The sequence below is a fragment of the Lissotriton vulgaris genome, chromosome 4_1, assembly GCF_964263255.1.
Source record: "Lissotriton vulgaris chromosome 4_1, aLisVul1.2, whole genome shotgun sequence".
NCBI lineage: Eukaryota > Metazoa > Chordata > Amphibia > Caudata > Salamandridae > Lissotriton > Lissotriton vulgaris.
The window spans coordinates 1,900,926,913-1,900,944,753 of NC_141691.1; the positions used below are offsets into that span (position 1 = coordinate 1,900,926,913).

Below are 17,841 nucleotides of genomic sequence, written 5' to 3' on the forward strand. Positions count from 1 at the left end.
CCCCACCCACCACCTCCCACCCACCACCAGAAAGAAGTGGAGAAGCTTGGACCCCAAAACAGCTTTGAGTTCTTATATTAATTGAACCTTGGAACACTGTATGAACAATAAGCTTTTTGCGGGATTCTCAAGAGAAAAGAAAGAAAAGACTGTGCAGAAGAAGACCCTGTTGAGGTTGAATGTTGTGCGCATCAGATTGGCTATTTTCTGGCCAGAAGCAATCTCGAGGAGGTCCAAGAGCCCATTCTACTAGGGCCAAGACTCCTACCACTGCATTTGGTCACAGAGTACCTGTTCTTGACATTTGCCAATCTGCAACATGGCTGTCCATGCACACGCTCATGAAACACTACTGCCTTTACATCCAGGTCTGGCGGGAAGGACATTTTACCCGCATAGTCCTGCAGGATTTTTTGGTCTGAGCTCACTCCATACACCATCCTACTTGGAGAGGTACTGCTTGGATATCTTTTCTAAGGTGAGAAACCTGTGGTTAGCAGTATCCATCTGAAGAACAAGTTACTTACTTTAGCTAACTCTCTTTCTGGTAGCTATTCTAACACAGTGGTTAATTTATGGAAAAATAAGTGCCAGATCTCTCGTCACTACGCAGCTTACACCAGCTCATTGCTCCTGTCTGCGTCGCCTATAACAGAACTAACTGCTAACCATGAAACTCTACAAGTAGGGGGGAGGGAGGGCATAACGGCCTGAGCTGCTGACTTTGACGCTGGGGAACCAGGTTTGTATCTTAGCGTATGCTCAACACACTGCGATTCTGGGCAAATCACCTTATTTCCCCATGCCTCCAAAAATGATTGTCTTTAACTGGTGCTCATGAAAAGCGCTTCAATACCTTTGAGCCGAGTTCACGCTATAAGCACTGGTGTTGACGATTACGTGCGGTGCCCAGCACTGGAACCCACCGGCTCAATTTAAGCAATGCTCTAGCTTCGATTGGTTACTGCCCTCCCACCTCCCCAATCTGTGGAGTGACCTCTGTTTTAACATATTAAAAGGTCCCAAATTATGAATCCGCACACTGATACCAGCAATTGTTCATGCTCTACGTGTGAGTTCACAGAAAGAGATAGGCAAGAAACTGACAGCACGCAGGGGTGCTGCTTAAATGAAGATGCACTCTGTCACTTCTAGGCTGGTACAGAACCACAGGGGTGCCACCTAGCAGCTTGTAGGAGCAATGCTGGAAATGTTTCCAGATCCAGTCTGGTGCCTGGAGAGTATTCTAAGGTGAGGATTCTGTGATTCAATATAGTATCTACCAATAAGAGCATTACCAAAGGTAAATAACTTGTTCATTTGTTGGGTTTGAAGTGGAGTCAAGGACAACTCATATAAGATTGCTAATTAGTTACCGTTGTAGCCTAATCCTGCTTGCTGAACTTTATTTCAGTTTAAAATGAAATATAACCTTTATTTTTTTTATTTTTTTCAGATAACACTGGCTTGGAGGAACAAGAGAAAGAAAAACGGCGTCTTGTGATAGAAAAATTTCAGAAGGCTCCTTTTGAAGAAATTGCTGCACAATGTGAATCCAAGGTGGGTCCTCAGCATGGCTTCTTCTGGTCTGCATTCTGAAAGGTTTAGTAGTTCTAATACCATGTAATATATTAATTTAACATAATCCTAACGCCAGTAACACAATAACGACAAGCAATACAACAGTTTTTTACACAGCAGTGTATACTGACTCTCCTAAGCAAACAAATTGTTTGAGGTAATGAATGTTGATATTTAGTTATTATTTTGAATAAGTCGGGTAAGTCGAAGCACAAAAAGAAGTAGAAGCATTGTCACTCTTAGCGTTCTCCCCGACCATCGGACTACACGACGTGGGATGCAGATGGGAGTCGTCAGGCTCCGCCTGTTGGGCCGACTCTAAACCTCCCTCCTTTCCGGGAGCCGGGGCGACCCCTGCCCAACTTTGAAGTTTTAATGAAGCCCTCCACTTGATTTTTGGGCTGCCCGACTTAGCCGGCGTGCCTTCGGGTCCCACAGCTGCGGGTTCTAGGCCTTTTTTAGCCGGTTGCTTCGGTATCGGTGCCGCAAGGCCTCCAGGGATCCAGGCCTGGATCTGGATCGGCACCACTCGACCTTACGACACCTCTTTCGGTGCCGATTCCACTGACAACACCTCCGCCCCCTCCGACGCTGGTTGTGTCCCCAGCCGGCGTAGACTCCAATCTCCATTCTGACCTGGACACGGAGCAGGACCGGCATCAAACGTCGGATCCATTGCCAAGTGGTACTTTTGTGCCAATGTTCTATCCTGCCATTCCCTATCGCCCTGAGTGGCAGCCAGAAGCGGACGAGGAGGACTGGGAGGGGGTCTGGTGACCCTTTAACTGACCAGTTGAGTGAACCGGACTGTAAAGAGCAGTTGGGTGATGCCAGTGGTCTGGATACTTCACCAGACCCTGCTTTGCTTCCCCCCCCCTTCCGTGGCTATGGAGTAGCGCGCCTCATACACAGTGGTGTTGCGTAGGGTGGATTACTCCTTGTACATTGAGCTTCCTACGGTGGCGATCGGGACTAACCTCCTGACCAAGGTGCTTTAACCGGCGGCAGCCTCTTCGGAGCCCCTCCTGCCGTTCAGTGAGGCTCTTACCTACATACTTCTGGGCACCTGGTCCAAGCCTGCATTGGGGCGCCTGTGGATAAGATGAATTCCCGCCGGGCCCCGGGCGACCCACTTTTCCTCTCCCAACACCCTATCCCTGGGAGCTTGGTGGTCCAAGCCTCTACCTCTAAGGGCACATTCTCTACTGCTCCCCCAGATAGGAAATCCCAAAAACGTGACCATCTTGGGAAGATGTTTTCTTCCGCCAGCTTGAGGCTGCGGTCGGTCAGCACCGCATGTCTTTTGGGCAGTTATTCCCACTTTGTGTGGGATACGGTTGCGCAGGTGCTGCCACAGTGCCTGGAGGAGGCCCGGGCCACTCTTTGCGCATTCGTGGAGGGTAGAGATGCAGCAAGGTTCGCCACTAGGTGTGGGCTGGGTACAGCCGACTCACTAGGCAAAACAATTTCAATGTCGGTAGCCCTGCGACGCTACGCCTGGCTGGAGTCCACTGACTTTTCAGGTGATGTCCAGTCAACTCTTTTGGACATGCCTTTTGATGGCCGTCGCTTGTTTGGCGAGAAAGCGGACAACACGCTTGAGCGCTTTAAGGACTCTTGTGCTGTGGCCAGATCCTTGGGCCCGCTATCATTGCTTGCCCCTCGCAGTCTACTTTTCACCCCTTTTGTGTCTACAGAAAGGGGTGCCCCACCACGTTCCGCCCAGAACCACAGGTCTGCGCAAACTCTTCAGCCCCTGCGCTGCCAAGCCATGGGACCCAGCGTAGTCGGTCAGGGAGCCAGCGGGCGGGCCAGTCCACCAGCGACCGCTCTGCAACCCCTCCTAGTCTGTCCTTTCAGGGCCACCAGTCGCCAGTGGGCAGCAGGATCCACCATCACTTTCCCCACTGGCGACCATCACATCAGACAGGTGGGTTTTAAAGATCGTCCGAGAGTACTACTCCCTCCCCTTCGAGACTAGCCCTCCATTCATGCCACCTTAATTCCATCGCATGATGAAGGATCACATGGCCCTTCTCCAACAGGAAGTTACGGCCCTCTTGGCCAAGGGGGCTATTGGGTGAGTCCCTCCCCCATAAGTAGGTTGTGGCTGCTATTCCCACTACTTTCTGGTACTCAAGAAGGACAAAGGCCTGCCTCCTATCTTGGATCTCAGGAACGTCAACCTCTTTCTTCGGAAGGATAAGTTCAAAATGTTGATGTTGGCTCAAGTCTTGTCTGCCCTTGACAATGGAGACTGGATGGTAGCTTTGGACTTGCAGGACACATGTTTCCACAATCTCATCCTGCCGGCCCACAGGCGTTACCTATGGTTCACGGTATGCCACGGGCGCTTTCAGTTTACTGTGCTCCCTTTCGTCCTTACCAGCGCCCCTCTGGTGTTCACGAAATTGATGGCAGTGGTCGCAGCTCATCTGCGCAGATCAGGGGTCCCAGTCTTCCCCTAGCTGGACGACTGGCTGTTGAAGGCAGGCTCGCCCCAGGCTGTCTTTGCCCACCTCCAGACTACAGCGGACCTCCTGCATTTGCTGGGGGTTCACAGTCAACGTGCCAAAGTCGCACCTGACTCCTCCCAGAAGCTCCAGTTCATTGGAGCGGTTCTGGACACCGCTCAGTTTTGGACCTATCCTCCCGAACAGCGAGTACGGGATATTCGGGCTATGATACAGATGTTTCAGCCCCTATCCCTGGTTTCGGTCAGAATGACCCTGAGGCTCCTGGGCCTCATAGCCTCCTGCTGGTGGATCATGCCAGGTGGCTTATGTGGGCTCTATTGTGGGACCTAAAGTTCCAGTGGGCACAGCATCAAGGGAATCTTTCCTATGGCATCCAGATCTCGGAGGGCACTGCACACCGATTGCAGTGGTGGCTAACAAACCAGGATTGGGTCACTGTGAGATCCCTCTCCCTTCCCCAACCAGAGTTCACATTGGTGACGGATGCATCATTCCTGGGATGTGGCGGCCACATGGGAGAGGTGGAGTTTAGAGGCATCTGGCCTCCGGCAGAGTCCAGACTCAACCATCTGGAGCTCCGGGTGATTTGACTTGTACTGAAGGCATTCCTTCCCTTTGTCCGGGGAAGAGTAGTGCAGATGTTCACGGACAACACTACCATGTGGTTCTGCAACAAACAGGGCGGGGTGGGTCGTGACCCTATGTCAAGAGGCTTTCCGTCTTTGGACATGGTTAGGACACCAGGACATATCTCTGGTGGTTCAACACCTGGCAGATTCCCAGAACGCCAGGGCAGACAAACTCAGCAGCAGGTGCATAATGGATCACGAATGGCGTCTTCACTCAGAGGTGGTACAAGGTCTCTTTTGGCAGTGGAGTAGAGCCTTGGTTAGAACTATTTGCCACCGAAGAAAATGCGTAATGCCCGCAGTTCTGCACGTTGGTATTTCCAAGGCCGAACTCGCTAGGCGATGCTTTTCCTCGCGAGTGGAGTTGCGGTCTTCTATACGCCTTTACCCGTATACCACTTCTACCCTCAGTGCTGAAAAAGATCAAGCGCGACTGAGCCTATGTAATTCTTGTGGCTCCCGATTGGGCACAGAGTTTGGTATCCCGAGCTCTTACACATGGCATCGATACTCCGATCCGACTGCCTATTCGAGAGGATCTTCTGTCGCAGCCATAGTGGACGGTCCTCCACCCGAACCTGTCCAGCCTCCACCTCATTGCATGGAGATTGAGCGGCTACAGTTGACAGCTTTTGTTCTTCCTCCTGAGGTCTGTAATGTTATTCTGGCAGCCAGGCGTCCCTCCACTAAGACGGCATACGTCTGCAGATGGAACAAATATGTGGCATGGGGCACAGCAAACGCTGTGGATCCCCGTTCCGCCCCTCTTTCCGAGGTTCTTTTATTCCTCCTTTATTTGGCCCAGCAGGGCTCTACTCTGGGCACACTTAAGGGCTATCTGTCAGCTATTTTAGCCTTTGTTCGTCTTCCTGATCAGCCTTCTCTTTTCAAGTACCGTATTGAGTACGCGGTGAAACTGACCAGTGCAGCACCAGAGACCGAGAGTGCCTAACGAGGAGCCCAACGAGGGAGTGCTGACTTCCATAACCCTACCTGTCTGCTGCCTGTAGTGTCCCCCTCCCGCCGCCGCGTTGGAGCAAGAACTGCGGCCGCCGAGCGGAGGGGGACTCTAAAACTACACCTCCCAGCAGGCCTAGCGGCGCCAGCCGCCTTGTCATCGCGCCAGGCGGCGCATAAAGGAAGCGTCACCCCGGCAGAGCGGGTGACGCGGTGAAACTGACCAGTGCAGCACCAGAGACCGAGAGTGCCTAACGAGGAGCCCAACGGGGGGGTGCTGACCTCCATAACCCTACCTGTCTGCTGCCTGTAGCGTCCCCCTCCCGCCGCCGCTTTGGAGCAAGAACTGCGGCCGCCGAGCGGAGGGGGACTCTAAAACTACACCTCCCAGCAGGCCTAGCGGCGCCAGCCGCCTTGTCATCGCGCCAGGCAGCGCATAAAGGAAGCGTCACCCCCGCGTCGCGGGAGCGCGCGGGAGCGCCCGGGGCGAAGCCCGGGCAAAGGGCGGGCCCTCTGTGGCCCTCAGGGGCCTGAAGTGGCCGGGTCGGGCCACCCCCCTAAGCACGACTGTCAGGACCCGTAAGCCACATCCATCATAAACTACAAACGGAGAACGGGGCACCAATCACTGCTTAAGGATGACCAAAACGCTAAAAACACCGATGGCAACAAGATCAACTAGCAGACTTAAAACAGTGAGTACACCTCTACCCACTATAACCGCAATAGATAAAATGCTGCAAAAAACGATAAATGTTGTGGCGGATGCTATTCAGGACACAGAGAGGCGTCTCTCTTTGACACCAAATTTATGCTTCCCAGACTTGTCCACGCACACTACTAATGATACCCAAAATATGGATGACACTGCCTCATCGCAGGAGTCTCTACTGATGCAATCATTCTCGGAATTACCAAGGTCACACGTCAAAGAAAATACATCTAAATCTCTGTCCACTGAGTCAACAGCGATTAATTTGGACAATAGTCTCTTGATTTTAACTAATCGTGTAAACAATAATCAACAGGAAAATGCTACATCTTCAGTTTTGGTTGCCCACCCAGAGTAGAGCATTCTATCGGCCACTGACTTAACAGAACCTCAAACCCTTAAACAACTTAATCCTCTTAAGGGCACTCGAAAAAATCGTAGAACTAAACTTCCCATGAGGAAAACCCATCTCTTTTCAGGCAAACCCAAACGCTCTATTAAAGATATGTGGCAGAAAACAAGCCTGGGGAAACCCACTGAACCAACACGTTGGGGGCCCTCATTAACTTCCCTACAGGATCATGACGCACATGGTAATACCAAGAACAATACAAGTAGTTCCCTGGTCAACGAGGAAACAGGCCATATAGACAAGAAGCGTAGCACGAACATACCATCTATGAGTGAGATTGAAACTTTGATTAAATCACTCCTACAACCTATTAGCCAACAGATTGCTAATATTGAAAAGGCTTTGAGTAAGTTTGAGAGGGCTCAAAACGACATATCATCTAGTATTCTTAGATTACTCAAAATACCCAATACACCAACCACCTTTGTTCCAGCCTCTACAACTCTCAATGTAAAAAACCCCAAAACTGTAAAAAAAACAAGTGATTCATCAAAGAACACAGGTAAACAAAAAAAATCACAGCATCAGAGTCCCCCCACAATTGACTCAACGTCAATCTCACAAATAGCTCATCTTACTGACACGATTACAGTGATACCTACAGTCAACACGCAAAACACCCAGGTAGGTGAGGATGACGATGATAGTGAGTGGGCAACAGAGGGTTATCCACCTAATATAAACACAGGAATTACTGAGAATACAAGACACTCGGCTCCTTCAAATGTCAACATCCATACAAAAGTAACAGGAGCACAGCAACCTAGACCCACTATAACTCGATCACTATCATATATAAATTTACCACCACAGTCTAATCCCTACACAATAGTCATGATTGGGGTACCGAAAGCAGACGTAAATAGAGAGGAAACGCATGAGGAACTGAAGAACAAAGTAATGCAATGGCTAACTACACACAGGCCTCTTCCTCCCAACATAACAGGAACCATTCAACATGTTAAAAGAGTAGAGTGGGTGGGTACTCGTTTTAAATCCACAGAGGGCGACTGCATTGTGGTTACCTTTAAATACATAGGAGCGGCGAAATTTATTGCAGACTGGAGGAGCCCCGTGACAAACAGTCTGATCCGTACAATGGGTTTAAGCTATTTTTATCCAGTTCGCTCAGATACTCAAAGGAATAAAACTAAACATAATTATATCCAAGAAGGACCTTTTATTTCGCAGCTAAACCCTCAACCCTGGCCGGTCCCTTTCGTTCCCTATCAAGGCATGCCAGTGGGTCTAGAACCATACCCATACGTTCACCCTTGGGTAAGCAAAACGTATAACTACCAACCCCAAGCAACATTTGATAGACAAGGGTCCAGTTACCATCGAGCCTATAACCATTCCAACTTTCAGTATAATAACTATGGGTTCCCAACGTCCAATAGATATGATGCACTCTACAACCACGACCAACTAGATGAGGTTGATTGACTGCCATCTGACCTGCTTTTCGTCTCATGCCCTGACAGGGTAGATAACTTTGTAGAATGCAAGGCCAATTTATTAATAACCTCGAACCCCCCAGAGGTCAATTTAGCCAATACTGCTAAAAAGACGAGATCTATTTACTTAGCTAGCCCCTCCTCAGAACACACTCCTGCCCCTCCGTTACCTGAAGTTCGTAGTCTCTCTATATCTACAGTCTCTCAATCTTCACCTACCCTCAAAAATCATAAGATGAACTTTGTAACAAAAGTCAACTCACAATCGCATCACTCTTCTAACACAACCCCTGCATCAACTTTAGATCACAATGATTCCAATCCAATTAAAATACTGTCATGGAACATCGCAGGACTGGCCTCCAAAATGAACGACCCGATGTGGGTATCCTTTGTTAATAAGTACACAATCCTATGTTTTCAGGAAACCTGGCTAGTAGACAGCAATACCTTCATTGAGGGATTTCAGAGCTTCTTTGTTCATGCATCCCCATCGCCCAGTGGCAGGGCAAAGGGGGGCTTAGCAACATTTATTAGTCTGTCCCTTAATTCTGAGATAAACTGTGTGCAGCTGGACAGTAGGAACATCCAGATCTTGGTCCTCAGAAAGGGGAAGAAAGGAATAACCCTGGTCAATTTCTACAACTCTGTTTCTACTCTGAGCGAATGTAACATCGTCACTCTTCAAAATCATTTAAGTGATAGTCGGACAAAATTGTCCCAGGATAAAATAATCCTTGGTGACTTCAACACACACATCTGCGGAAACCCTCTTATATCACCTCTGGGCTCTTTGGGCTGTGGAAATAAAACAGGTCCTCACTTTACTCACTGCCATCGCGGAACAAAACTGAACACCTTAATGGACACCACGAACCTAACCATGGCACTATCCCTGAAAGACGACTCTTTCACCTTTAAAAATCCAACATATAAAGGATCTGAGTCAGGTTCTTTCATAGATCACATCCTCCTTTCAGCTGGTGTGGTCCAGCAGGTTCTAAACTTTGACATCCTTGAAAGTATTCACAGTGACCACAACCCTCTTCACCTTGAGTTACAACGCTGCCCTTTTGTACTCCGAAAAAACATTAAGGACCCAGGAGTGCTAAAGCCGGTTAATAATAACCGCCGCCTGAAATGGAACTTGATTAACAGTGACAACCTGCACGAGACCGTCGTTAAGCACTGTGAAATTGAACTCAAGCTTTGTGGCTCAAATTCCGCTCCCCCGGAATCCATCTTATCCGCTTTTGCAGTGGTGACAAAAAGGATTGACCAATTGCTGTCTGTACCTGTCAAGGGAACAACTGTCCAAAACCCTCGATGGTTTAATCATGCCTGTTCCTCAGCCAATCGAAAACTAAAAGCTGCCCTCAAGAACAAGCCAAGAGACTCTGCACTTATCAAGGCCTTACGTGCAGAATATAAAAATGCCCTTGCATTTCGTAAAAAGACTATAAAAACTAAAACCTGGGAGTCTTTGCTTGATCCCTCAATCTTGGGCAATAGCTCAAAGTTTTGGAGTATAATTAATAAGCCACTCTTTGATGACCCGAATGCCGAAAGCCTGGAACAGTCATACCTGAGAATGACTGGATCTCTCACTTCAGTTCCATTTTTAAGAGTGACGCTCCACAGACTTTGCAATCACTTAAACTCCCCGAAAGAACTCCTCTGCACTTCACCATCAAAGAAGATGAATTAGGGATTCATGGTCTTTCTAGTAACAAAGCACCGGGCCCAGACGGTCTTCCACCGGATCTATTTAAATCTAACATCTTTTTTTGGGCCCCAATTCTCACAGCTGTCATCAACGCTGGGGCCGTAGTGGGGGCTCCTAAGTCCTGGGGAGCATCTACTATCGTCCCTGTATATAAAAAGGGTGACAAAACAAAAGCGGCTTGTTATAGACCAATTTCTCTGATAAACTCAGTTGCAAAGGTAGTGGGAGGGATCCTTTTAAACCGGCTGAATGCGTGGGCCAAACATAACAATATAATGACCCCCGCCCAGTATGGATTCAGACCAGGACACGCTACAACTACCCAATGTCTGAACTTATATTTAATCAGTGGCAAATATACTCAAGCCAGAGAAGGAACATTATATATGGCCTTTATGGACCTTTCCTCGGCCTTCGATTGTGTCGATAGAAGTAATCTCTGGGAAGTCCTGCAGAACATGGGCGTTGAAAATAATCTGATCAACTTTTTGGCTGACCTCCATAATGACACACGTGCCAATGTCCGTTACACAAAAGATCTGAAAGTAACGAGAGACTTTAAAATCAACCGGGGGGTCAGGCAGGGCTGTATTTTAGCACCTTTTCTTTTTAACTTATATATAAATGGACTCGAAGAACACCTTTTAAAAACTGACACGGATTATCCTCGCATTGGGAAAAAGGGTGTGCCTGTTCTGCTATACGCAGACGACGCCGTCCTTATATCCAGAACTGCACTCGGACTTCAAAAACTATTAGATTCCTTTCTCCAATTTATGACCTTACGTGGCCTGAATGTCAACAACTCCAAATCATTCGTCATGATGGTAGGCTCAGCTTCAAAAAAACGTTACCCCTTCTCAGTTAACGGGGAAAAAATACCATCTACAAAAACCTTTTCTTACCTAGGAGTACTGTTTGATAACAAACTTTCATGGGGCCCTGCCATAAACAAAAAGAAAGGTAAAATACTAAGGACCAACACTGGAATAATGGACTTTGCACGCAAAATGGGTAACATACCAGTGTCTGCCGTAATGAAGCTTTACCAAGCGAAAAGCGTTGTGGTTGCCTGCTATGGAAGCGAACTATGGGGCTTCGCACCAGGAGATGCCCTTGCGACTCTTGAAAACAACTTCCTGAAACAGGTCCTGAGTTTACCAAAAAGCACCGCTAATTTCTCCGTTCACGAGGAACTGGGCACACCGTACATAGGAGATAAAATTGCTGTAAATCCTCTGCTCTGCTGGTTGAACTGTTGGCTCAATGTCTCAATACCACTGACCCACAATATCCTTTCTGAAGCCCTCACTTGGGAAGGGCAACTCAAGATACCTTGGCTGAAATATATTAGAAATTGCTTTAAAGATCTGGGCAGGTTGGATCTTTATTTAACACCTCAGCACATTGCCAAGAAAGATGTTAATTATGTAAAGGATACTTTCCTACTAAATCGACAGCTTGATAGGGAAGAAATTGAGTTGAAGAAGGCCAGCGTAATGAGCCATATTCTAACTAAAACTTGTATGCGCTCTGAACCATATTTATCCTGGCATATATCAAGACATGAGCGCTTCCTGCTGAGCAGGCTCCGTTTTGGTTTATATCACCTGTTGTTAGCTGTACCGAGTGGAGCCCATAGAGGTCAAGTGTTGCCACCTTGCGGCTGCGACAATAAGTCTCTGCAAGATCTGGCTCACTTTTTATTCCTGTGCACTTTTTACTCAAGACCACGAAATATGTTTTTAAAACCCTTGCTTAAAAAATTAAACTTTGTGCAAATTAAGCCAGCACTTTTATATCTCCAAATGTTGCACGGCGATAGCACTTTTTTTACTTGTAACTTTTTAAAAACAGCCCTGAAGTTCAGACTAAGTATGGAAGGTTGATCCCAAGTTGAACTGTATTATACAAGTAACCATGTCCCAAATAAGTACACTCATATTGGACTATGTCATCATTTAATCTTTTTGTGATTGCCCGTTTTTTACCTGTCTGTTGTATTTTTTCATGAATGAACTGTATATATATGTATTTTACATGCTTTTATGACAGCATTCTTGACAGTCGAATAAAGAAATTTTGAATGAATGAATGAAAGTAAATAGATTTCTTAAGGGCATTACTCATCTTTTTCCTCCTATTCCTTTCGTAATACCCCAGTGGGACTTGAATAGGGGTTTCACCTACCTTATGTGAGCTCCCTTCGAGCCACTATGTAATTGTCCTCTCACACTACTAACTTTAAAGGCTGCTTTTCTGATTGCCATAATTTCTGCACGCAGGGTGAGTGAGCTTCAGGCTCTGTCTTCCAAGCCTTCTTACCTTGCTGTTTATCCGAACAAGGTTGTCCTTAGAAGTCGACCTTCTTTACTTCCCAAAGTGGTTATGTCTTTCTACATTGGACAGACCATCACTTTGCCCACCTTCTTCCTGCCCCCACATCCTTTGAAGGAGAAGGAGAGGCTCCACATTTGGATCCAAAACGTGTGTTATCTTTCTATTCGGATCGCTCAAAACAATTCCTGGTGGATGACCAACTTTTTGTTGGCTATGTGGGTGACAAGAAAGGCCGGGGCGTGCAAAAATTGACCATCTTTCGGTGTGGGTGGGGGGGGGGGTATATACGGGGGGGTTTACCCAAACATAGTCACTGGGACCTGGGTGCAACAAGTACTGAGAGGAAGGGGTCCCAGTGTCTGTGTGAATTGATTTTGTACACTCAAACCAAATAATAAGCAAACTAATTAGGTCCACATTGTTTTAATCACAACGAGACTCAGTATATCCAATATACACAAGAATAAATCATTAAGTACAATCGGTTGTACAGTGCCCCAAGGGGGGGGAGGAAGGGAAGTGGTGAGTGATCAAGTGAGGATAAGGTAGTGAGGTAATGTAAGTGACAGTAAAATCAATGAATCAAGAGGAAACTGTATCTACAGTATCGACAGTAAGAAAGACATGAAGTTCATAACAATTGGTTCAGGGGATTATACTTCACAATTAACAATAAATGAAATTAGTAGTGGCGTGAAGTTGATGGATCAATGGGCAGTTGTCGACGTTTCGACCCTCTAGATAGTGCAGTACATGAGGAATCACATCCCGTTTCTACCCCCTAATTCATTTGTCCCGTGTTCGACCTCGCCACCGCATAGTTTTTTTTTTTTTTCTATGTCCGCCTGGCTTGGAGGCATCACATGGTACAATTGCCATGGTGATAACATAAACAGGAACTCGGGTCCGCCATTCCGCACCCGAGTGGCGTCCGTTGCATGATTGATTCTGCAGACCGCAAGTAAGTAGACACGCGCGCTCTGCTTGCTTACAGGCGAGCACTTTCCCCGCGATTTTGCAGTGCAGTCTAGTAATGTCCTCTCGTAATTGTTTTTAGCACTCCCGGATCTCCGATCAATTTGGCCGGTCCCCGACGCTACTCCAAACACCGGGTAAACCAATACATGGTTTTCCTACCGAGCAGCGTCTTGCACCTTTAAGTTGCCATACTTGTTTTGATCGCGCTCTCCCCTACCTTGTGCCCACATTTTTTAAAGTCACTGGATTTACTATCTGCTGCCATCACATGCCGACACCGACTATAACTGTGGGGTAAGTCCATTGTTGCGTTACCCTCGCGGGTTTCTTACTCTATGCCCACATATTGGTAACCACAACTCACTGAAACTGCTATTTAACTGTTCCATCCGCAGTTACCATCTTCCGGATTTGTTCCAAGTATCTGATGACATATGACTTCGACTTATTACTTGTCATATTCAGGTACTTTTGTGTATTTCATGTACCAGTGTTTCACTTGACGCCACCCCCGGGCTGGCTCTCAGCTCCACACGCTCTAGTACACCATTGTGACCGCCTTTTGTCCTTTATATCACCATTTTTGGGTCACACCCATTTAATTTAACTCTCTAATCCATTCTGCCTACGTATTAGAGCATGCTGATTAGTTCACTACGGGTTCCCCCAGTCCTTAATTTTCTAAATGAGCACTTAAGGACCAATTTTAGATTAATTGCCTTGCTTTCTCAAGTGTGCGCCAATTGTTGACCATTTGAATAACCCCACCGCCTTACAAACTCAACTTCTGTATTATATATACCTAATTAGGTTGCATGCCCCTCTTTCCAGTCCTGATGAAGACCCCCAGCAAGGGCACAACCAACCCTGCACTATCTAGAGGGTCGAAACGTCGACAACTGCCCATTGATCCATCAACTTCACGCCACTACTAATTTCATTTATTGTTAACCCCTTCGATGCTCATGACCGAACGGTTCCGTCATGAGGCACAGTGGAGCTGTGCTGATGACGGAACCGTTCCGTCATGAAACAATAATGATAATGATTTTCCAGCACAGGAGGGGAATATGTGTAGCAGCGATGAGGTTAATTGTGAAGTATGATCCCCTGAACCAATTGTTATGAACTTTGTCTTCCTTACTGTAGATGATTCACGAATACAGTTTCCTCTTGATTCATTGATTTTACTGTCACTTACGTTACCTCACTACCTTATCCTCACTTGATCACTCACCACTTCCCTTCCTCCCCCCCTTGGGGCACTGTACAACCGATTGTACTTAATGATTTATTCTTGTGTATATTGGATATACTGAGTCTCATTGTGATTAAAACAATGTGGACCTAATTAGTTTGCTTATTATTTGGTTTGAGTGTACAAAATCAATTCACACAGACACTGGGACCCCTTCCTCTCAGTACATCATTCGGTGTGTCTTTCTTTGCACCAAAAGTTGTTATTCATTTGCAAAGACGGAACCTCCGGTAGGACTGCGCGCCCATTCCACCACTGCAGCCTCTACTGCTTTGAGACGTGGAGTTCCCCTTCATGACATCTGCCAGGCAGCCACGTGGGCTTCATTGCACACGTTCACAAAACATTTCTGCCTGGACAGCCAAGTCCGGAGAGACTGCTTCTTTGGCCGTTTAGTTCTCCAGGGCTTTCTGCTGTGAACTTAGTTCGCAGACCAACCCCCGGGGCTGGTATTGCTGGGGTATCTATTCTAAGGTAAGGAATCTATAACTAAGTAGATACCACAACGTCATCCCGGTGATCACGACGCCAACGACGATCGCAGAGTCGACCAAAGCCACCTAACGATGGTAGTTTTTGCACAAATTATCCATTGCAGAACCTGTGGTTTTCTGGCCAATACATTCCAGTTTACAGTACCCAATCTGAGAACTGCTACCTGGGCTCAGATAGCTCTTTCAGGCACAGCCAGAAAATGGAACTTCCTTCCTACGGTGCTGCGTTAATTTCCAACAGCAAACAAACAAACTTGGTATTGGTGAGAGAAGCTTTCTCTCATATCACATCTTTGTAGCCCATCGTAATCTGCAGTCTCCTTTGTCGCACTTGCATTTAATGCCACAAAACACTCTTCAAATACCCCGAACACAAACACGTAGTCACAAACAGAACAGTTCCCTGCCGAGCATGTTATTTAAAGCCATTAGGTTAAGCATATTGTGATTACAGTCTAATAATCTTAATATTCAGTGTCTTAATGACCACTGAAGCAGTGTTGTCTATTGGATTAAATAACATATTTTTTCTATAGCATGTATTACTGTATTAAATATTCTATATAGATTATATTTATATATAGATAGTTTGGTCTTTCATTAGGTTAATACCTTGGCTGCAAAAGCTGTGCTGTTTAGAAAAGAAAGGACTTTTATTAATAAATTAATTTGTCAAGCTTGAGGGTATACCTGGAATTAATGCAAGCTTCCAGTGAAGTTAAAGGTTTTGATTTTACGTATTAAGTAACTAATCACCTACAGTACATTTAAATTGTAAGCATCTCTGTCTTTTTTCATGTACTACACTTGAGGGCGCACATGGATGCAATGTTCAGTCTTTATCTGATGAATCTGTTTAGCTGACTTAGAGGCAAGGGAGTTACCAACAAATTTACAATTTAACTTTTCCTGTAGCCGATTTGGCCCCACAATGAGGATTATGAATCGGTAGGAAAAGATTAGTAGGTTGATTACAATTTAGTAATTAATCCAATGTAGGTGCATATCAAGAACACACTATAAAGATACAAAATCATATCTAGCAAACTAAAACGCTGGAATAGGTTCAGTCTCAGTAGAATAAGGCATGCAAAGAATAGTCGCAGCAATACAAATACTAAGGAACAGAAATTGGAGTTCCTTAAAGAAACTCAGATCTTCCTTTCTAAACATGAACAGAATTAAAGGTAATCTAATTCAGGCTCTAAGCTAGAATGAGAATTGTTTAGAATAGGGTCTCAAAAGAAGGAAATGAAGGAAGGGAGGTGTCAGCATAGTGAAGACTCCAGTTGAAATCCACTGGGAGGGGCCCGGGAAATCCGTGTTTAGCGTGTAGGCCAAAAGGAGGCAGAGAGGTCTATACCTCTCAAAGTCAAAAGGGGTCTGCTCTAAAGTCTACCTAATAAAAACCAAAAGGTTCCAAGAGTATCCATACTTCTTAACACGTCACCAGACATCTCAGTTATTCCTTTCTCGTAGTGTGCATCTGCAACATCCGTTGATTTTCCCATCCCACAGAGCTCGAACGACCAAGTTAACCTTGGGCACCCTCATTCCCGAAACATGATGAATAATAGGCTACTTCTGCTCATTAAATCGCCCTGTTCTTCCCAGGATTTCTCTACTCAAGACTCGCTATCTCTAATGCACAATACTCCTTTCTCTAACTATGAAATCACGGACCTGCAAAGGAAAAGACTATGCAGAGCAAGAAAAAATATATTTCATGTTATGAAATGAAAGGCCATGTCAAGCCAACTTTAGCTCAGCGTTTTCAATGTTCACTTTGAATACCTGATTATATCTGCACGCACAATGTCAGAATACATGCAAAGCAAGAATAAATGAATTCATGATTACATTTGCAATGTACTTTCAATAAATGTGTAAATGTGAATAAGAACTACAAATATTAATGTTAAGCTATACACTAGAACACTCATGTATACAATCATAATTCTCTACCATGAATACACTTCAGTAATACGATTTTGGTGTTTCACTTTACATTAATAAAGTTAAGGCACACAGAGTATGTAGTGTCAGGTACACATATATATTGCTCATGTGGGTGGGGCCGAAATGACGCTGCATCACACTGAACAAGCTTTCCGCATAATCACTGCTTACTATTTTAATACATAATATCCAGTTTTGGTAATGTATGCATTAAAAGAACCAGGAGTAAAGACGTTTCTCTGTTAAGTTTGATGCCATGAAAATGTCAATATACCTTACCTCCTCCATCTGGCAAAATCAAAGTTGCGGAATTCTTCGATAAAAGTGCATTAAGTTGCAACTATAGATTACAGAAAAGACCAACCCAAAGATCTTTCTTCACAGTCCCAGTGGTTAAAGGCTTTTTGGGTCAGACTTCTTCTCCATGGGAACATAACTTAGTAGTTTCTAAATTAGTATCTTTACCTTTTGAGTGTACCCATAAGGCAACATTCCAGCACATTTTCTTGAAAGTAGCTTCTCTGGTTCCAATCACGTCAGCTAGAAGAGTTAGTGAGTTGTCAGCTGTATCTATGAATGAACCATATGCAGTTTTTCATCACAATAGGGTAGTGTTTAGAACTAACCCAATTGTTCTGCCAATACTCCTCTTTAACTTCCATATCAATTGTTCTTTTTATCTTCTAGTGTTTTCCCTACACTCGAGCAGAAAAAAAACACTAAACTCACTAGACGTTAGAATGGTGTTAACATTTTATTTAGACTAAACTAAAGACATATGCAAATCTACCCATCTATTTGTAAATTATGGACACCTCTGGGCAAGTTTAGCGTCCTCTAGGCTAACCATTACTAGCTGTT

General features: G+C 45.7%; 1 protein-coding gene across 5 annotated transcripts in view; it reads left to right on the forward strand.

Moving 5' to 3' along the window:
• The window catches only part of EFR3A (EFR3 homolog A), a 1,108,455-nt gene that overhangs the window by 1,027,817 nt on the left and 62,797 nt on the right, over positions 1–17,841 (forward strand). For all 5 annotated transcript variants that reach the window (XM_086966224.1, XM_086966228.1, XM_086966225.1 and 2 more), the window contains one exon: positions 1,457–1,560. In XM_086966224.1, coding sequence (XP_086822350.1) covers positions 1,457–1,560 — 104 coding nt within the window. The remainder of the gene's footprint in view (positions 1–1,456; positions 1,561–17,841) is intronic.